Here is a 22,265-nt window from a genome sequence, read left to right as displayed (position 1 = left end):
CGCGGACACACACGCACGGTTGCTCACACAGCTCCGCACTTTCCACTTGCAGGTTTCGGAGCCACGGAATTCCCTCTCCGCACAGCCGTGACCCTGGCTTTTCTCTAATACTGGGAAGAGTCAGTACCCTTTCTCTTCCTTACTCTGGGCGTGCGTGGGTGGTGGTTGGTGGGGACAGATGCGGTCGTGGCGTGCCCTAATTTAGCCGGCGTGAGCAGGGCTCCAAGAAAGGCCTGTATTGTCTTAAGATTCCTTTCTTCCTCAGTCTTGTCAAACTAAGATGAGGACGAATGAATTGCTGTTGCCCACTTAAAAGTCAAGGTCAAGACGAGTGGGTATTTCCACTTGTTCTGTGAAATGCATTTTTATTTTTTAGGACCTGGAAACATTTGCTTCCTTCTGCTTAGTATGACCTGTCCATTAACTTGATATGTAGTTCCTCTCCCTAGTGCCTATATGCATATATCCATGTGGCAGATACTTACCCTTACTTCTGAGAGCTTTCTTTTTTTTTTTTTAAACTATGTGAAGGGCTTATAACAGTGCCTGATACTTCATATGTACTTAATAAACATTAGCTATTTGTTGTTAAGTGGTGATTTGGAGCAATTCCCCATCGGCCTCCAATAGATCAGGAAAAATGGAAATACCATGCTAATCGTGTTGAACATTTCCTAGTTTAAAAAAATGAGGTGCTCCAGGGAACTCTACTCAATGCTCTGCAGTGACCTAAATGTGAAGGAAATCCAAAAAAGAGGGGATATATGTATAGGTATAGCTGATTCACTTTGCTGTACAGTAGAAACTAACACAACATTGTAAAGCAGCTATACTCCAATGAAAATTTTTTTTAAAATGAGGTGCTCAAATGGTTTGAATAGGAATTCTTAACTAGTGGTAATTTAAATCCATTTGGGGCTTTCACTTTACCAGAAACCCCTTGAGATTGTATGTGAAATTATAATAGTTGTTAATATGCCATTTTTCTGGGAAGTCCATAATTTAATGAGATTATCAAACATGACCCAAAAAGATTCAGATGCATTGGCCTAGAATCAAAGATTGTAATGTCTGCGAATGTTCTTTGAAATAAGAACTATATAAAATGAGTATCTATGGGAATTCCCTGGGGTCCAGTGGTTAAGACTCCACGCTTTTACTGCCGTGGGCCACTGGGTTCAGTCCCTGGTCGGGGAATTAAGATTCTGTAAGCTGCGTGGCGCAGCCAAAAATAAATAAAATAAGGTAAGATAAGATAAAATAAAATGTGTCTAATAATAGGAAATTATTAAATAAATCACATTCCATCCATGTGATGCGATTTTATGCCATTGGTATTGACTCATGAGAAGGAAAAGAAGTAAAATGATCAATTTTAAGGAATAGTTACAGTTTTGAACAAGATGACTCATGACATTTTTAGTTATGTTTGAATTCCTTTTAATAAACTAGGGATTTGTGTGACATTTTGCAACGATATATCTAATATGAAAAATTAATTAGTTATTCAGTGGAGAAAGGAGGAGATAAAGCATCTGTTGTACCAAATACTATTCTGTCTGCTTTGGTATACTCTTTCTAAATTTGGGAATGCTGTTTACCTTCATTGTGTTCAGTTACAGGAGAAGGATTGTGAAGATAACTTATCGTTTTGATGAACAGTAAAAGAACAGTTATTTATTTCTGCCATACTAATTTGTGTGTGTGTGTGTGTGTGTGTGTGTGTGTAGAACCCTCTCATGTCACAGGCCTATGACTCACATTTCTCTTAACAACTGGAAGGTACTCCCTCTCCCAACTCTATTTTATTTATATGGAAATAGTAATTTAATTTTTGTTTCTGATGATAGAATTCATGCAGGTTTATTGTAAAAAGAAAAAAATGCAGGAACCTAAGGAATTTTTTTTTTTTTTTTTTTTTTTTTTTTTTTGTGGTACGCGGGCCTCTCACTGTTGTGGCCTCTCCCATTGCGGAGCGCAGGCTCCGGGCGCGCAGGCTCAGCGGCCATGGCTCACGGGCCCAGCCGCTCTGCGGCATGTGGGATCTTCCCGGACCGGGGCACGAACCCGCGTCGCCTGCATCGGCAGGCGGATTCTCAACCACTGCGCCACCAGGGAAGCCCCTAAGGAAGTTTTAAGAAGAAAATTTTAAATGCCGTTAGTCCCATCATCCAGAGTTAATGAATATTACAATTTTGATGTTTGTTTTTCCAAATATTTTTTGTGCACTTGTGTACATATGTTTGGTTTGCAAAATAGAATCATAAAAATTGGTTATTTAAAGAGATAAAGACTCCCCAACACTTTGAAAAAGCAATCCAGTGCAGTCATAAGATTTATTATATTGTTATGCCTATGCAGGGTAAAGGGGAGTGCAATGGTTCTCCTCTAATTTGAAAAGCTTTTCAAGAATTTACACTTTTTAGTTATGGAGGCAGTGATTTTTGTTAATTACTTTCTCAAGCCTAGTTCTAAAATTTATTGATGCTGTTAAGAAAGACCAGTTGTGAAAATCTCAAAAAATTTACTGTTAAGAAAAAAGAGAAAGGGCATTCTAGTATTAAAACTATTAGAGGACTTCCCTGGTGGCTCAGTGGTTGAGAATCCGCCTGCCAGTGTAGGGGACACGGGTTCGAGCCCTGGTCCCGGAGGATCCCACATGCTGCGGAGCAACTAGGCCGGTGCGCCACTGCTGCTGAGCCTGCTCTCTAGAGCCCGTGAGCCACAACTACCAAGCCTGTGAGCCACAGCTACTGAGCCTGCATGCCACAACTACTGAAGCCCACGCGCCTGGAGCCCATGCTCTGCAACATGAGAAACCACCGCAATGAGAAGCACACACATCGCAACGAAGAGTAGCCCCCACTCACCACAACTAGAGAAAGCCTGCACGTAGCAACGAAGACCCAATGCGGCCAAAAAATAAATAAATAAATGTTCCTTTAAAAAAATTATTAGAGATGATTTATCAAAAATTTTAAATTTTTAATTACAAATTTTTAAAGATAATTTTCTTTAATAAATAGAATGAAGGCCATGTCATGTTTTTCATTTTATTCAGTGCTTATAATAAGCTGCTTTAAGTTCTTTATATGTATTATATTAACGGTTCACAGCAATCCTATAAAATAGATACTGTTATTTTTTTGGTGTGGTCCATTTCTTTTTTTTTTTTTTTTCTGTGGTACGCTGGCCTCTCACTGTTGTGGCCTCTCCCGTTGCGGGGCACAGGCTCCGGACGTGTAGGCTCAGCGGCCATGGCTCACGGGACCAGCCGCTCCGTGGCATGTGGGATCTTCCCGGACCGGGGCACGAACCCGTGTCCCCTGCATCGGCAGGTGGGCTCTCAACCACTGCGCCACCAGGGAAGCCCGGTGTGGTCCATTTTTAAAGTCTTTATTTAATTTGTTACAGTATTGCTTCTGTTTTTATGCTTTCATTTTTTGGCTTCCAGGCATGTGGGATCTTAGCTCCCCGACCAGGGATCGAACCTGCACCCCCTGCATTGGGAGGCAAAGTCTTAACCACTGAACGACCAGGGAAGTCCCCTAGATACTGTTATTATTCTCCAGTTTTTCTATGAGGAAACAGAGGCACTGAAAATTAGTAACGTGTACAAAGCCTCCTAGTTGATAACTGTCAGAGCTTAGGTTCACATCCTGGATCCTGACAACAAAGCCTGTGTTTTTTTTCATATGTGAGTGTCAATCACCTCCCAACATTGTGCATATTCTTTTTAGTCTGCCTAGTGTACTTGGCAGTTTATCATGGATATCTTTCTTCATTAATTAATATGAACCAGTATCATCATTATTAATAATTGTATAATATGCCATCATACAGTGGAACATAATTTATTTAGCTTGTTGACTATTGTTAGGTATTCTTTTGGTTATAAATTATTCTTTGAAGAACTTCTGTGCATATACTTCTTTGTGTATACTTTTACAAATATTCCCTAAGGATAAATTCCTAGAATTGGAATTTCTAGGTTAAATTATCAGACATTTAAAAAGAACTCATATCATGCCAGATCCTGTGCTAGTGCTAGGGGAAAATACAGTAACTAAAATCCTTAAGTTGCTTTTTATCTATCAAGGTAGATAAACCTCTACAGGAATAAGACTAAAATAAAGTCAATGAAGAAGTCTGATGGCATGGCTTGGGAGTTCCTGGAAAGGAGACATCATCTGATTATAGCAAGCACTATCAGGTTGTGACCAAATAGTACCAAACACATCAGATTTCTGTGGAGGTCAATGGATCTTATGTAATAAGCTTTGTCTCACAGTTTATTTTTTCCTCATGATGGTGATGCAGGGTGAGACCAACAGAACAAAGACAATTCATTAGCTCTTTGGAGGGCATCATGACTAAAATGACTAATTCAGAACCAAGATCAATTAATCAGTCAGAAAGTTATGAGAGGGCTTCCCTGGTGGCGCAGTGGTTGAGAGTCCGCCTGCCCATGCAGGGGACACGGGTTCATGCCCCGGTCCGGGAAGATCCCACCTGCCACGGAGCGGCTAGGCCCGTGAGCCGTGGCTGCTGGGCCTGCGCGTCCAGAGCCTGTGCTCCGCAACAGGAGAGGCCACAACAGTGAGAGGCCTGCATGCTGCAAAAAAAAAAAAAAAAAAAAAAGTTATGAGAGGCAGCAGAAACTTAGAAATCATAGAGTTGGTTCAGATATTGGGAGCTGACATAAATTTAAAAATAGCAGCTTTTTTCCTCCAAGTTCAAGGGAGGACTGCTTTAAAAAATCTCTTTCAGGGCTTCCCTGGTGGCGCAGTGGTTGAGAGTCCGCCTGCCGATGCAGGGGACGCGGGTTCGTGCCCCGGTCCGGGAAGATCCCACGTGCCGCGGAGCGGCTGGGCCCGTGAGCCGGGCCCATGAGCCATGGCCACTGAGCCTTTGGATCCGGAGCCTGTGCTCCGCAACGGGAGAGACCACAACAATGAGAGGCCCACGTACCACAAAAAAAAAAAAAAAAAAAATCACAATGTAGAAATAAGCAATCTTTGCAGATTTTTTTCTGTCTGTTGATACCTGTTAGTACCTCTTTATGCCAATATATATTTTACAAATATAATTATAATATCCATTTCATTTTATTTTTCTAAAGACTGCATATCTTGAATATTTTGTATGTCTGTGTATTTTCTAAAGCTTAAACTTATATAATATTTTACATCAACTATGACTCAATCGAAAAAAATTTTTTAAAAATAAAGGTTAGCATTTAGTGATTACTTTGCACATACATGAATATATAGATACATGTAGGTGTTTTTACCTGCCATGACAGGATCACAGTACTCACAACTGTTGTTACCTGCATTCCTCACTCAGCAACATGTAGTAAACATATTTCTATCTTTCCTATTAAAAGATCTACATCATAATTTTTATTTTTTATTAAAATTTTTTAAAAAATTTATTTATTTTATGTTGTCTGCATAGGGTCTTTGTTGCTGCATGTGGGCTTTTCTCTGGTTGTGGCGAGTGGGGGCTACTCTTCATTGTGGTGCACAGGCTTCTCATTGTGGGGTCTTTTCTTGTTGTGGCTCGCGGGCTCTAGGCATGCATGCTCAGTAGTTGTGGCGCACGGGCTTAGTTGCTCTGGGGCATGTGGGATCTTCCCGTACCAGGGCTTGAACCTGTGTTCCCTGCATTGGCAGGCAGATTCTTAACCACTGTGCCACCAGGGAACCCCTACATCATAATTTTTAAATGGAAAGTTTTTTCACTCTATGGATGCTTTATAATTTATTAAATCTATTCCTGCTGAAGGATGCTTCAGTTCTGGAAAGCTATTTTCCCCTAGGAATAATGTCTGTCAGCACACTTTTACATTTTTGTCCCTATATACAATTATTTAATATTTTCTTTAATCCTATAAGTTAGAATTTCTGCATCAAAGGGTTTTCATGGTTTAAATGCTGCTTGTACCTACTTTAAATTTTGTGCAGTCTACATGTTAGAATGTGCATATCCTTACAAACTTGTTAATATGGGCATCAGTACTCTTAAAATGAGGTTTAATATCTTTAGGTAATTTGATGTGTTATTTCTATTTTTTAGTGAGTCATACCTCCTCATGTTTCTCTCACTGGGACAAGAGATTCTGGGTTTCAGGGGCAAGAGCTAGAGGTGAAAGAGAGCTGACTTTGTGGTTAGAAAAATAAGGATTCAAATGCAGCTTTGCTACTTATTAACTGAATTTCTGCAAGTGATTTCACTTCTTTTAGTGTGAATTTTCTGATCCATTGCATAGATAGGATAATTACGATACTGCATAGCAATCCTGCAGATACAATTAACATATAAAATACCTATCGTATAAAAGTCCTTTTTTTCTCTTCTTTTTTTAAAATTGATGTATAATTGACATAGAACACTGTTTTAGTTTCAAGTGTACAACATAATGAATTTGATATTTGTATATATTGCAAAATGATCACGGTAAGTCTAGTTAACATCTGTGGACATACATAGTTACAATTTTTTTTCTTGTGATAAGAACTACTCTCTTAGCAACTTTCAAATATGCAATACTATATTATATATATAAACTATATCACCATACTATACATTATAACCCATGACATTAATTTTAAAACTAGAAGTTTGTCCCTTTGCCCCCTCTTCAGCCATATCACCCTCTCCACCCCTCCCATCCCCCCATCTCTGGAAGCTACTAATCTGTTCTTTGTATCTTTGAGCTTGGTTAGAGTTCGTTTGTTTGTGTTTTTTAGATTTTACATATAAGCAAGATTATACAGTATTTGTCTTTCTCTGTCTGACTTATTCCACTTAGCATGATGCACTCAAGGTCCCTCTGTGTTGCTGAAAATGGCAAAATTTTATTCTTTTTATGGCTGAATAATATTCCTGTGTGTGTGTGTTTCACATTTTCTTTATCCATTAATCCATCGATGGACATTTAGTTTGTTTCCATAATTTGGCTGTTGTAAATAATGCTGCAGTGAACATGGGGGTGCATAAATCTTTTCAAATTAGTGTTTTCATTTTCTTCAGAAAATACCTAGTAGTGCAATTTCTGGATCATATGGTAGGTCTATTTTTAATTTTTTGAGAAACCTTCATGCTGTTTTCCATAATGGCTGTACCAATTTACATTCCTGCCAACAGTGCACAAAGGTTCCCTTTTCTCCACATTCTTGCCAACATTTGTTATTTCTTGTCTTTTTGATAATAGCCATTCTAACAGGTGTATGATGATATCTCACTGTGGTTTTGGTTTGTGTTTCCCTGACAATTAGTGATGTTGAGCATCTTTTCATGTACCTGTTGGCCATCTGTTATGACTTCTTTGGAAAAATATCTATTTAGATCTGCCCATTTTTTAATCAAGAATCTTTTTTTTTGCTATTATATGGGTTCTTTATATATTTTGGAATTGATCCCTTATCAGATATATGATTTGCAAATATTTTCTCCTATTCAGTAGGTTGCCTTTTCATCTTGTTGATGATTCCTTTGCTGTGCAGAAGCTTTTCAGTTTGATGTAGTCCCACTTGTTTATTTTTGCTTTTGTTGCCTTTACTTTTGGTGTCAAAAAATCATCACCAAGACCTATGTCTAGGCACTTACCTCCTGTGTTTTCTTCAAGGAGTTTTATGGTTTCAGGTCTTAAACATTCAAGTCTTTAATCCATTTTGAGTTCATTTTTGTGTATGGTATGAAATAGTGGTCCAGTTTCATTCTTTTGCATGTTGCTGTCTGGTTTTCACAACAGCATTTATTGAAGAGACTGTCCTTTTCCCACTGTATAATCTTGGCTCCTTTTTGTAAATTAATTGATCTTGTACACATGGGTTTTATTTCTGGGCTCCCTATTCTGTTCCATTGACCTATATAGCTCTTTTTTTGGGGGGGCAATATCATGTTGTTTTAATTACTGTAGCTTTGTAATATAGTTTGAAATCAGGAAGCATGATACCTCCAGCATTTTTCTTCTTTCTTAAGATTACTTTGGCTATTTGGGGCCTTTTGTGGTTCCATACAACTTTTAGGGTTGTTTGTTCTAGTTCTGTGGAATATTCCAATGGAATTTTGATAGAGATTGCATTTAATCTGTAGATTGCATTTAATCAGTATGGACATTTTAACAATATTTATTCTTCTAATTTATGAACATTAAATATCTTTCTATTTATTTGTGTCATCTTCAGTTTCTTTCATCAGTGTCTTATAGTTTTCAGTGTACAGGTCTGTTTAACTTCCTTGGTTAAATATATTCCTAGTTACTTTATTCTTTTGATGCAGTTATAAATGGGATTGTTTTCTTAATTTCTCTTTCTTATAGTTCATTATTAGTAGATATAAATGCAACTGATTTTTGTAAATTGATTTTGTATCCTGCAACTTTACTGAATTGTTTTATTCTAACAGTTTTTCTGTGGGGTCCTTAGGATTTTCTATATATAATATCACGTCTGCAAATTAGAGACAGTTTGGATGCCTTTTATTTCATTTTCTTGTGAAAAGTCTTGATAAATAGGTATGTGTTATTGTCTAACTGCTGAGAACATGAATCCACACCGCTTCAGCCTAGGTTGTAAGAAACAGAATGACAAATGAAGTCAGCCAGGAAAGCAAAGTGGATGATTCTGATTGAAAATAGTGATGAGCCCAGAGGAGTCTGTAAGTTATTGTTCTGACTACAGGCAGGCAGGGCTGCCAGTGCAGTAATTTCTCAGTGGTAACGGCTGCTAGCATTGGTCCTATGAATTTCTCTCTTTGTATCTATTTAATTTAAGCAGGCTTGTGAGGTTTTGAAAGAGATTCTGGTTTAGATGATGTGGTCCCTTATCAGCCCTGAAATTTATAAGTAGGTATTAGATTTGTCCGTACTTCCTCAAATTTCCGTGTGTGTGTTGGGGGGTGGTGGTTTGGGGGTGTGGTGGTGAGGTCCAGGGAGGGGAAAGAATATATTAAACTGAGTCATTTTGAGAGTTCTGAGGCCTATCTCATGGCCCCCTTTTTCTCCCCCTAGCTCTGGCCTCTGTGAACTGTGCTTCTCCAGGCAAGTAAACCCCAAGGAGGACTGACCAGTTCTTGAATTTCTAAACCATGGCCCATGTAAGTTGCTGTTCCTTTCACCTTCTGGAAGTTAAAGTCCTATAAACATTTCTTTATCCTGAAACTTCTTAATTATCAGAGCCCCATCTTAGGACCCATTTCCTCCAAATCCAGTGAGAGATGAGGCCAAGTAAATAGTACAATGCCCTTCTTGTGAGTTCTCTTTTTTCCAGTCATTGTTCTTGTATTCATTGAACAAATCATTCAGCATCTCTTATATGTGCTCAGTCTTATGTGCTCAGTCTTCTGCTAAAAGCTGCAGTGGGGGCAGAAATGAAATCCCTTTTGGGAGACGTTTCACCATCTCTTTTGAGTAGTTGTGAGAGTATGGGCCCATTTGACTGCTCATGGGAAAACGCTAAATTTTTCCAAACTTGAGTCTTCCAAGTAGGTAAGATTTGCTGTTGGTTGACCTCAGCCTCAGTACATGGTGAGATCTCATGCTTTATGAGGCTTTTAGGACTAGGTAGGATTATGGTTGGGTCTTGAATGCAGAGAGATCAAGTATCTTCTCTGGAAATCCCTAAGAGTTGTATACCATTTATATTGGAACAGAATGAGCTAGTCTAGAATGACATCTTTGTGATTCTGGATCACCAGTATCCAGAATCTACATCAGTATCCTCTAACTCAGGAACAAGGAATGCATATAGTGAGGCATGGAAAATGATAGATAAGAAGATCATGCAGATATCTATTGCATAGACTATTATACAACCAATTTTTAAAATTTCATTAAAGAATTTGTCACAAATGGGGAAATGCTTATGATCTGATTCAATGATGAACTTGGAAGAAAGTTTTAATTGTATTCAAATCCTTTTCCAACATAGAGATATCATAGGAAAACTTTTTTTAAAAAATCTGTTCTTTAAGGGGAAAGGGTGGAAGAACACATTTTTTGAGAATTTGTGAGGGAGACATATAACAGGCAGAAGGCTTATACACAGTATTTCATTTAATTAGAAAACTGAGGGACTTCCCTGGTGGTCCAATGGTTAAGACTCCACACTCCCAGTGCAAGGGGCCCAGGTTTGCTCCCTGGTCAGGGAACTAGGTCCCGCATGCATGCCACAACTAAGAGTCCACGTGCTGCAACTAAGAAGTCTGCATACTGCAACTAAAGATCCCACATGCCACAACTAAGACTTGGCACAGCATAAATAAATAAATACATACATACGTACATACATACTGATTATTATTTTTTCCCAAATGTGTTTGGATAGTTAAGATATGCTAGAGTATACAAGAGGCTGTATCTGTAGCAACAGAATCCTTCAGGAACATATAGGCATCCTGCTTCAAGCACACTCATTTCCTAACTACTGTGTTACAGGCTTCCAGCCCAAGCCTGTTTGCTTGCTCTATGATCCATTTCCTGCAGTATCTCTTCCATTTTTTTCTCCCATCTTAAAACAAATATTCTTTAATTTCAGTTGTATGGTTTGTCATTTCAGGGATCAGTGATGTTCAGTGATGTGTCCATAGATTTCTCTCAGGAGGAGTGGGACTACCTGGACTTGGAACAGAGGGATTTGTATAGAGATGTAATGTTGGAGAACTACAGCAACTTGGTCTCATTGGGTAAGGTTATCTGCCTCTAGAAATTTAGACCCTGTTCTCTGCAAAATTAGCTTTCTTCTCTGGAAATTTCAGGAATATCTTTCAAGAAACTATCTAAATTTCTGCTCCATGTTCTTAAGGGAATGGTTTGAGATTTTTTTGTTTGGAAGTGAGCACCTTCAATAAGCATCTTTCCCATCCTTATGTGACCTTCAGGCCTTCCTTAATGATGAAAGGACTCGGTTTGAAATCTGGGTGATTTACAACCTTACCAGTGTCAAAGAAAGCAGGCTTCACTTTGTATCTGAACTCAGAATTGCTATAGGTGTTTTGTTATTTGTTGGTATACCTATACGGAAAATAGCTAGACCTTATATCTTGGTTTTTCTCTAACTCTCAGATGAACACATAATTTTTTTAGTGGTAAGTGGTATCAACCGGATTTATTTACATTTCAAGAGAACTCATGTCATATTAATAAACAAACATATTCACTCCAACCTACTTTTATGATTAAAAGTTAAAAATCCAAGAACTTTGCATGTAACGTATGAATATCCTAAGAAAAAACAGTAAATGCCTCAGGAAACTTCTTATTTTCCTCTCATTAAAATAGCAATTATATGATACAGCCACTATGGAGAACAGTATGGAGGTTCCTTAGAAAACCAAAAATAGAACTACCATATGACCCAGCAATCCCACTACTGGGCATATACCCTGAGAAAACCATAAGTCAAAAAGGGTCATGCACCACAATGTTCATTGCAGCACTGTTTACAATAGCTAGGACATGGAAGCAACCTAAGTGTCCATTGACAGATGAATGGATAAAGGAGATGTGGCACATATATACAATGGAATATTACTCAGCCATAAAAAGAAACGAAATTGAGTTATTTGTAGTGAAGTGGATGGATTTAGAGTCTGTCATACAGAGTGAAGTAAGTCAGAAAGAGAAAAACAAATACCATATGCTAACACATATATATGGAATCTAAAAAAAAAAAAGGTTCTGATGAACCCAGGGGCAGGACAGGAATAAAGATGCAGACATAGAGAATGGACTTGAGGACACAGGGAGAGGGAAGGGTAAGCTGGGACGAAGTGAGAGAGTGGCATGGACATATATACACTACCAAATGTAAAATAGCTAGTGGGAAGCATCTGCATAGCACAGGGAGATCAGCTCGGTGCTTTGTGACCACCTAGAGGGGTGGGGTAGGGAGGGTGGGAGGGAGACGCAAGAAGGAGGGGATATAGGGATATAAGTATACGTATAGCAGATTCACTTTGTTATACAGCAGAAACTAACACAACAATGTAAAACAATTATACTCCAATAAAATGTTAAAAAAACAATTATAGTAAATAATAGCTAATAAAATATATGTAGCACTTAGTGTATATTCTAGGCAATGCTTAGATATGGATATATATTAATATAACCTGCACAACAATCATGTATGATAGGTACTATAATTATCCCTATTTTATAGGTGAGGAAAATAAAGCATAGTGGTAACTTGTCCAAGGTCACACTACTGGGTTATGGCAAAGGCAAAATTTGAACGAAGACATCTGTCAACCACTATTGCTCTCAAGAAAAGGAGTATTTATGTGAATATAAATGAAAATAAGACCTTTTCCCTCCCTCTGCAATCTCCATTTCTTATGTAATATTAACATGATATTTTTTAATCATCTCACTTTTCTTTGTTCTAAAGTCTTTATCAATTACCATTTGACCTATAGTTTATTAAAAATTTAACCAAGACTGAATCAAAGTAATTTTGAATTTATTTTTTATTTCCATGTTACCTTATATTTCTTTTCTTCTGTCCAGGATGCTTTGTTTCTAAACCAGATGTGATTTCCTTATTGGAGCAAGGAAAAGAGCCCTGGAAAGTAGTGAGGAAAGAAAGAAGACAGTATTCAGGTAAGTGAGGGCCAATAAGGTAGGGGAAATCATCACCAGAGAAAATTGCCCTGCTAGTTAGGGAAGAGGCAGACCCTTCTGATGTTGTTTCGAAAACCCACTTTGAAAGACCATGGCCTAAGGAGGAAAGGTCTGAGACCCTGGGAGCAAATTAAGAACTTAGCTGGGGTTACTAATAGTACTGCTGTATCCTATTTACCACTCTCCTTTTTTTTATTGTTGTTGTCCTCTCTAATTTTCCTCCCCTTTGAAGGGGACATGAGGTATGGAAAGGTGCTCTCTGTTCCCAATATTATTCTATCTATATTTTGATTTCTTATTTTGCATGTATAGATAGATAGGCAGACAGATAGATAGATCGAGTGACCAACTGGGCTCTGAGCCGGGCACTATGCTGGACACCATCAATACAGTGGTAAATAAAACCATTAGAATCCCTGTCCCTATGAGGATTTACCCTGATTTACAGAAACATAGTAACTGTAAGTAAATAGAAAATATAATGTTAGGTAATAAGAGCGTACTATGAATAAAGGTAAGCACAGTAAGGGAATAGAGAATGGTATGGGATGGGAAAACTGTTTTAGTTATGGTCAGGAAAGCCTTTCTTCCCTAACTTTTTTCATAAAATTTAAAATGGGAAATAGAAGACTATGGAGATGAGTGTTCTTGACGTGGTAATAATATCATACGTTTTATCAGTAACTGAAGTTTCATGTGAATTACTCTAGAAGATAGATCCTTAGTTTACAGAATATCATTTTTATTTACCTTTTTCCATGTATGTATATATCTACCTTCACATCGGGAAGAAACATGAATGTAATAGACTATATGGAATATGATCCCTTGGTTTAGCTTATACCTCTATGCTATTTTCATCTCTCTTTGGACCTTTTGTTAAAGAAAGATCCTTAAAATTCTTGATATAGAGATATATGTTGTCACTTTATATTTTGCTCTGTGTTATATTCAGGTCTGACAGAGGAGACTCAATTTTAGGCTAAAAGTTCTTTTGTAACACCAGAGCCATTTCGGTGCCCATACTGTTTTATAAGGTTATATCTTCTTATTCACTTTCTACCAAAGGAAAGAAAAATAAGCTGTTTTTCCCAATCCTAACTTACTTTCTATCATCTGATTAAATGATATTTACAACTGTTAATACTACAAAAATAATGAAATACAGTGGTTCCAAGTGAATAAGATAATATCAGTTTAGTCAGGAAATATTTAGCCAAAATAACAACTGTTGATTCAAAGTTAGACATCTTAAACAAGGTCATTATTTTTTTCCTTTTCTTTTCTTTCTTTGTTTCTTTCTTCCTTTTAGTTAAGTTTTATTGAAGTCTAAATGCATATAGAAAAGTGGACAAATGAAGGAAGGTTTTTTTGAGGAGATGGTATTTGAGGAGAGATGTGAAGTAAGGACTCAAGCCATTTGACTCTAGAGGAAGAGCATTCTGAGCAGATAGAAAAGGCCTAAGGAAGAAGTTAGCTTTGCATGTTTGAAAGCCATTATGGCTAGAACATGGGGGAGAGGAAGGGAAAACAATAAGAGATGAGATCAGAGTTAGTCAAGGGCCATATAATATAATCATTAAGAGAAATTGGAAGCTATAGTCTGCTTTCTGTTTTAAAATGATCCCTCTGGTCAAGTGCAAAAGTAGGAAGGACCAGTGTGGAAGCAGTTTCAGTTCAGACTGAAAGTAATGGTGGTTTGGATAAAGCTAGCAGCAGTAGGAGGTCGTAAGAAGCTGTTAGACTCAGGTTATGTATGAAGGGAGTGCCAAAAGAACATGCTGATGGACTTATAAATGCAGTAAGTAAGAAAGACATATCAAAGGAGGAGATAAGGGTGTTAGCTTGAACAGCTAGGTGAATGGAAGCACAATTTACTGAGGTAGGGAAAACAGGAAGAGCAGGTTGGCAGGTAGACGCTGAGAGTTTCTGTTTTGGATATTTTAAGTTTGAATTGTCTCTCTTTTTTTTGTGTGTGGTATGCGGGCCTCTCACTGCTGTGGCCTCTCCTGTTGCGGAGCACAGGCTCCAGACGCGCAGGCTCAGCAGCCATGGCTCACGGGCCCAGCCGCTCCGCGGCATGTGGGATCTTCCCAGGCCGAGGCACGAACCCGTGTACCCTGTATTGGCAGGCAGACTCTCAACCACTGCGCCACCAGGGAAGCCCTGAATTGTCTTTTACTTTTCCAGTTTTAGATGTTGAGTACGCAGCTGAATATGTATATACACATGGAGCTCAGGGAGAGGTTACAGCCTGATGTCCATCTGGGTGTCTTCACTTTATGGTTAAAATTGAAATCCATGGGTCTGGATGTGTTCATCTAAGGAACACATGCAGGAAGAAGAAAGCAATAAAGAGAAGAGGGCTAAAGACTGATTCATGGGGTACTCCCCTATTCAGACGTTAGAAAGAGGGGGCCTCAAAGGACATGCAGAAGGAGCAGCCACTGATAAAAACAAAAGAAAATGTTTCAAAATGGAAGGAGTAGAGAATGAGGATGAGAATTGACCCCAGATTCAGGCACGATGTAGAATGCTGGTGACCTTGTCAAGAGTGATTTTAGTGGAGTCAGGGTGAAAACCTGATTGGAGTGACTTAATAAGAGTAGGTAACATGCTTCCCTGGTGGTGCAGTGGTTGAGAGTCCGCCTGCCGATGCAGGGGACACGGGTTCGTGCCCCAGTCCAGGAGGATCCCACATGCCGCGGGGCAGCTGAGCCCGTGAGCCATGGCCACTGAGCCTGTGCGTCCGGAGCCTGTGCTCTGCAATGGGAGAGGCCACAACAGTGAGAGGCCCGCGTACCGCAAAAAAAAAAAAGAGTAGATAAGGCAGTGATGAGATGGGTGTAAGACAACTCTGGAAGAAGTATGTATGAAGGGAAGCTGGGAAATAGAGTTGGTAGTTACACTGGGGATTTGGGTTATAAGCAGTGTAGTGTATGGTGTGCAATTATAGACCATGTTTGTGTGCCCATGGGAATGATTCTGTAGGTGGGGGAAATTGATGCAGTAGAGAAAGCATAAATTTGGAAGCAGTGTCCTTGAAGTGGGGGTGGAGGAAGGGGATAGGATCCAGGGAACAAGAGAGAATTAAAGCAAAAACAATGTAGTTATGAATGCAAGTAAGTTGGTCTGGGTAGTGGAGAGAGGACAGCATATTCTTCTATTATTTCCTCAGTGAAATCAGAAAGATGATCATGAATAGAATGAGGATTATTCAACGGTAGCATTCACTATGGCCTTATTCAGGATGTGACTAAAATGGATACTTCAGAAGTACACTTCCTTGGATGTTAGGTTTTATTATTTTCAGATCTTTGTACTCTGTCCACAGTGTTGAAATGCAAATAGGATTACCTTGGAACCAAATCTTCTATATCCTAGTCTTTCTTGTATCAACAAAGCAAGGTGGTTAATAATAAAATGCCTAAACAGACTAAGTGCTAAGTTCAGGTAATTTATGTGACATTTTCCCTTTAATTAAAGCTGGTTCTCTGAAAACGGGGGAATCACATTTGTGATTTTTTATATTTATATATTTTCAAGTGATCAAAGAAAGGGCTTATATTTTTCTATATTCTCATCAGCATTGTGTAATAGAATAGAAATCCTTTGGTCCAACAGAATTGGGACTGGTATTTGGTTTGTTTATTCATAAAAATGGGTTAGATATTTTATGTACATACCATAAAAGTAATATTTTTACTCTCAACATTAAAATGTAGCTCTTTGTCAATACTTGACATGTGTCTAAGGCTTTCTTTCCATTGTGTCTCTTATTTAATTTTTCATCTAAACCACACATACAATTTATAGTCTATTACTATTTCTAGTTAAAAATATTTTAAGTAGAACAAGAACCAAATTTGCAACAAGTACAGAACACTTCTTGATTATTATGTTTTCCCCATTTTTTACTGTTGTCCCTCCCACACTTAGTTTTTGTTAGCCATGTTTTGTTTTTGCTTTTTTTTTTTTCTGGCTGTGCTATGTGGCATGCAGGATCTTAGTTCCCCGACCAGGGATTAAATCTGTACCCCCTGCATTGTGAGCACGGAGTCTTAACCACTGGGCTGCCTGGGATGTCCCTGTTAGCCATGATTTGTGTGTGTGTGTGTGGTATGCGGGCCTCTCACTGTTGTGGCCTCTCCCGTTGCGGAGTGCAGGCTCTGGATGCACAGGCTCAGTGGCCATGGCTCATGGGCCCAGCCACTCTGTGGAATGTGGGATCTTCCTGGACCAGGTTACGAACCCGTGTCCCCTGCATCGGCAGGTGGACTCTCAACCACTGCGCCACCAGGAAGCCCAGCCATGATTTTTAACAATGTATTTATGACCAGTTTTTCCAAAGTGTTCAATTTCATTTTCATAGAACCAATCTCTTCTCATAGTTACTTATAAGTTTACATATTGTTTAATTAAATTGGGTACTTTCAGGAAAATGTGAAACTGGACTAAACTTGTTTGGAACAAACACAGTTAACTCTTTTGAGATAGATTTGCTTTGTCAACTGGGCCTGTGGAGGTGGCCATATCCCCTGGACGTGACCAGCCACTGGCCTGTCTCTCATGCTCTAGCCCGCATATCTGTTGCCTACTCTGCAGGCAGACAGCAGAAGTTGCTATCTGTCCCAGGGGTGATAATCAGCAGGATTCGATATACCTGGCTACTTTGAATACAGAATTTGCCCTGTTGTTTGCCATTGTCTCCATACCTGCTCAGCTTCTCAGCATGAACACCCTTGATAGACCACTGTCCCCTTGTGCAGAGTAATCTCCCTCTTGTGATTTCGTGTGTGATATCTTTAGAAAATCTAATGCCAGATGCTTCATGAGTGTTTCAGTGTTTTCTTCATAAAAGTTATATATATATTTTAAGTTTACTCTTGAAACTGTTGTGACTGGAATCCTTTTTTCTCCATCATATTTTATTATTAAATGTATGTATAAAGGCTATTAGTTTTTGTTTTTTATATCCTCCTACCTTATTAAATTTTATCATTTATATTATTTAAACCTCTTAAGTTTTCCTATTATGAATTATCATCTGAAAATACAGTTTTATCTCTTCTTTTAAATTCTCAAGACTACTACTCATTTTTTTCTGATATTTAAGTGTCTTGACTAATAACTCCAAAGCTGTCTTTTTATTAAGGTAATATATATTTTATCATTTTAGGGAGGCAATTATTTCTCCTTTATTGAGCTTTTTTGAAAAATCAGGAATGTTTCCCTTTTTTAGTTGCCTTTTCAGCATCTATGGAGTTGATCATGTGAATTTAAAAAAATATATTGGGACTTCCCAGGTGGTACAGTGGTTAAGACTCCTAGCTCCCAATGCAGGGGGCCCAGGTTCAATTCCTGGTTAGGGGACTAGATCCCGCATGCATGCCACAACTAAGAGTTCACATGCCTCAAGTAAGGAGCCAGTGAGCCACAACTAAGACCCAGCACAGCCAAATAAATAAATATTTTAAAAAATATATTTATTTGGCTGTTCCGGGTCCTAGTTGCGGCATGCAGGATCTTCGTTGACACATGCAGGATCTTTAGTTGCAGCATGTGGGATCTAGTTCCTTGACCAGGGATAGAACCCGGGCCCCCTGCTTAGGAAGCACAGAGTCTTAGCCACTGGACCACCAGGGAAGTCCCCGATCATGTGATTTTTATTTTTCCTTTTCCTCAGCTGTATTAAATGTGTTGAATGATCTTAATAGATTACCCCATACTGGACCTCTTTAACATTCTTTGAATAAACAACTCTGGGTCTTTTTTTTTTTTTTTTTAACATCTTTTTTTGAGTATAACTGTTTTACAATAGTGTGTTAGTTTCTCCTTTACAAAAAAGTGAATCAGTTATACATATACATATGTTCCCATATCTCTTCCCTCTTGCATCACCCTCCCTCCCACCCTCCCTATCCCACCCCTCTAGGTGGTCACAAAGCACAGATGTGAACTCCCTGTGCTATGCGGCAGCTTCCCACTAGCTATCTAATTTACATTTGGTAGTGTGTATATGTCCCTGCCACTCTGGGTCTTTTGACACAGTGTTTTATTAGATGCTTAGAATTTTTACATCAGTTTTCAGAAAACTGGTGTGTAGTTTTCTTTTTATGAACAGGATTTAGTATGATATTATTACATCATGAAAATAGTTTGGAAGTCCTCCTTTTTCTTAGTTCTCAGTCTAAACAGAATTTGTATGGCCTGTTCTTTAAAGCTTTAGTAACCTTTTTAAGCTGTTTCCTTGAAGAAGGAGATGGTATGTCTGACTACAATCTCTATTTGCTTTATGGAAATTAATCTGTTGAAACATTGTATCTCTTTTGTGGTCAGTTTTGGTAAATTATATTTTCTTAGAAAATTATTCATTTTAGCTGTGTTTTAAAACTTATTGGCAAAGTAATCTTTCTTCCAACTATGTTCTGTATTTAATCATGATTATTTTCACTTTGCCATTTAAAAATTTCTATGCCTGTGTGTTCTTGCTATTTTTATTATATTAACTAATGGTTATCTGTTTTTCTGATTCATTTATAAAAAAAAGAATCTGGTTTTAATTTGTGTGTTAGTTCTTTATTTCTGTTTTCTAACTATTCTGATTCTGCTTTTATATATTTTTCTGCTTTGCTTCAGTTTGCTTTTCTAATATTTTTGAATGGGATTTTTAGTTAATTTTTTCTTTCATTTTTTGCTGTATGTATTAAGATTTTTTAAAAAAGTAAATTTATTTATCTTTGGCTGTGTTGGGTCTTCATTGCTGTGCACAGGGTTTCTCTAGTTGCGGTGAATGAGGGCTACTCTTCGTTGTGGTGCACAGGCTTCTCATTTCAGTGGCTTCTCTTGTTGCAGAGAACGGGCTCTAGGCGCATGGGCTTCAGTAGTTGTGCCTCTCAGGCTCCAGAGTGCAGGCTCAGTAGTTGCGCAGGGGCTTAGTTGCTCCACGGCATGTGGGATCTTCCCGGACCAGGGATCGATCCCGTTTCCCCTGCATTGGCAGGTGGATTCTTAACCACTGTGCCACCAGGGAAGTCCCATGTATTTAAGTTTCTGAATTTTCTTCTAAACACTGTGGTTACAGGTAATTTAATGTAGGGTTTTTTTTATTGTTACTATTGTTTTCTTTAAACAAATACCATTTGGGATCTTATTTCTCTATTGATCTAAGAGTTATTTAAGATAGACTTCTAAAATTCCAAGTGGATTTACTTTTTTGTTGTTATTATTAATTCCCAGTTTTAGTAGAAACTATATGATTTCAGCTTTCTTCTACAGACTATATTATAATACTTGAAAACATCATCATTTTCTTCTCTCATATACAGCTCATTCAGCGCTTAAATTCCCCTCTGGCTATTTCTCCTCCTGGCTTACCATCCTCTGGTTTCCATCTATCATGACCTTTGTTAGCAAGTTCTTCACACTCAAGTTACTACAAAACCCTTTGACTATTAATGAGTTACTTACAAATTATGTCTTTTTTTTTTTTGCTAAGGATTTCATAAACTTCAATAAGGTATAAACATGTTTTCCTGTCTGAAAGTCACATTTCTAGGAAATAAGGAATGGCCTTGCCTCTGAGGGGACGGAAGGGAGGAGACCAGAATAAGGGGATGAAGGAACAAAACCCACTCAGCATTTGCAAAATGGATGAGTAATAGAATAAGCTTAAAGGGAGCTGAAGTACATAGAGTTTCTCAATGTTTTTGTTGTGATGTGGAGACAAAGAAAGAGCAACCCTTAGCTATGTGAAGGAGGGAATGGCAATGTAGAGAATACTGCATAAATAAGGGTATAAGCAATGGAAGGATGTACAGGAAAATACAACCACCATTTTTCATTTATATAGTCAGCTGGGCTAGCTTGAATGAATAAAGAAAACATTTAATCATTGTAGTAAGATGTGAGAGGTTAGAGGCCAAGAAATGTATTCAGAATAAGTATATAAATATAGGAATTAAATGAGTGAAATCTGTTTTGTGCTCTGGATTTATTATTTAATGGAGAGTAAAGCAGGGATTGTTTCTGCCCTTAATGAGGTTTAGGGGTAAGAAAATAAGCAGAATAACAATTGGAAAAATTAATAAATAGGTTATTTCAATGTAGACCTATGTTGTATATAATATATGTATAATAACAATGCAGATATATAGTTAACCCTTGAACAACACAGGGTTTAGGGTGTTGCCCCCCCAACGTATGCAAAAATCCATGTATAACTTTAAAAAATATATTTATTTATTTTATTTATTTATTTTCTTTCTATTTTTTTGGCTCCGTTGGGTCTTCTTTGTGGCATGCGGTCTTCTCTCTAGCTGTGGCATGGGGTTTTTCTCTCTAGTTGTGGCGCGCGGGCTCCAGAGCATGTGGGCTCTGTAGTTTGTGGCATGCAGGCTCTTTTTTTGAGGTGCATGAGCTCAGTAGTTGTGGCACATGGGCTTAGTTGCCATGTGGCATGTGGGATCGTAGTTCCCTGACCAGGGATCAAATCTGTGTCTTCTGCATTGGAAGGCAGATTCTTTACCACTGGACCACCAGGGAAGTCCCCACATATAACTTTTGACTCCCCCAACACTTAGCTACTTATTAGCCTATTGTTGACCGGAAGCCTTACCAATAACATAAATAGTTGATTAACACATATGTTATATATATTATATACTGTTTTCTTATAATAAAGTTAGCTAGAGAAAAGAAAATGTTATTAAGAAAATCACAGGGAAGAGAAAATACATTTACAGTACTGTACTGTATTTATTGATACCATAAGTTTATGTTGTCTGTTTCTAAGATAAGTTTTCTGTCAGTACCTACATCAATATTGTCTTATATGACAAACACATTATGTATTATATGTATTACTAACACTGGACATCAGAAATGAAAAGATAATGTGAATAAAATTTATATTTATTTAGAGATATAATGACTCATGCATTGGTAATGAAGAAGCAGCAATATGATTGCTTTACGGTAACCTAGTGTAATCAATATGAATGCTTCACGGTAGCCTAGCCTATACAGTAATGAATGAATCAGCATAAAACTTTTATGGCATAAAATATTACAGACACATTTATAAAACAGTATTGGAAACATTGTTACATTTTCTTAAAAACCACTTACCTGTGATGATAGGCTGATATGAAGTTTATCCAATCACAAGAGAGAGAAGCACACTGTATAGTAATGTAATTCTTTGAAAGCTAAGTTGTAAAACAGTAAGAAAGCTAACACATTATTAATTTTATATTAAATATCACTCACCTTATGCCTATGTAAGGATAGGTTATCCACTTCAATACAAGTCTTGCACATGATGTTCTACACATATATGTTTGTATATTTATTGAAAAAAGTCCATGTATAGTGGATCTGCACAGTTCAAACCCATGTTGTTCAAGGGTCAACTGTATAATAAGCACATAGCTTTAAGTACTGTCAGTAGTTTCAGCCATAGAGTAAGTAACTTAATCTAAGACCTCAGAGTGAGAAGGAGCCAGCCATGCAAAGAGCCTAAACAGAAGATTTGTGGGGAAATAGAGCAGACTGAAAAGTCCAATGGAAGTAAGTGGGAACGTGTTCTAAGATCTGAAAAGAGGCCTCTCCAGGTAGCAGTAAAGAGAACAGT

The 22,265-nt window shown here is 38.0% G+C and overlaps 1 protein-coding gene across 4 annotated transcripts in view; it reads left to right on the top strand.

Moving 5' to 3' along the window:
• The window catches only part of ZFP82 (ZFP82 zinc finger protein), a 43,004-nt gene that overhangs the window by 18,121 nt on the left and 2,618 nt on the right, over positions 1–22,265 (top strand). Inside the window, exons 2-4 of one of the 4 annotated variants that reach the window (XM_059045043.2) lie at positions 9,020–9,105; positions 10,566–10,692; positions 12,518–12,610. In XM_059045043.2, the coding sequence (XP_058901026.1) occupies positions 9,097–9,105; positions 10,566–10,692; positions 12,518–12,610 (229 nt within the window). In that variant the 5' untranslated portion in view covers positions 9,020–9,096. Of the gene's footprint in view, positions 1–9,019; positions 9,106–10,544; positions 10,693–12,517; positions 12,611–22,265 lie in introns of all 4 variants that reach the window. The other 3 variants (XM_067019132.1, XM_067019134.1, XM_067019133.1) reach the window with 3 other exon arrangements.

Source organism: Kogia breviceps, chromosome 18 (assembly GCF_026419965.1).
Source record: "Kogia breviceps isolate mKogBre1 chromosome 18, mKogBre1 haplotype 1, whole genome shotgun sequence".
NCBI lineage: Eukaryota > Metazoa > Chordata > Mammalia > Artiodactyla > Physeteridae > Kogia > Kogia breviceps.
The sequence above is the reverse complement of the archived record's forward strand: the minus strand, read 5'-3'. Positions and strand labels throughout refer to the sequence as shown.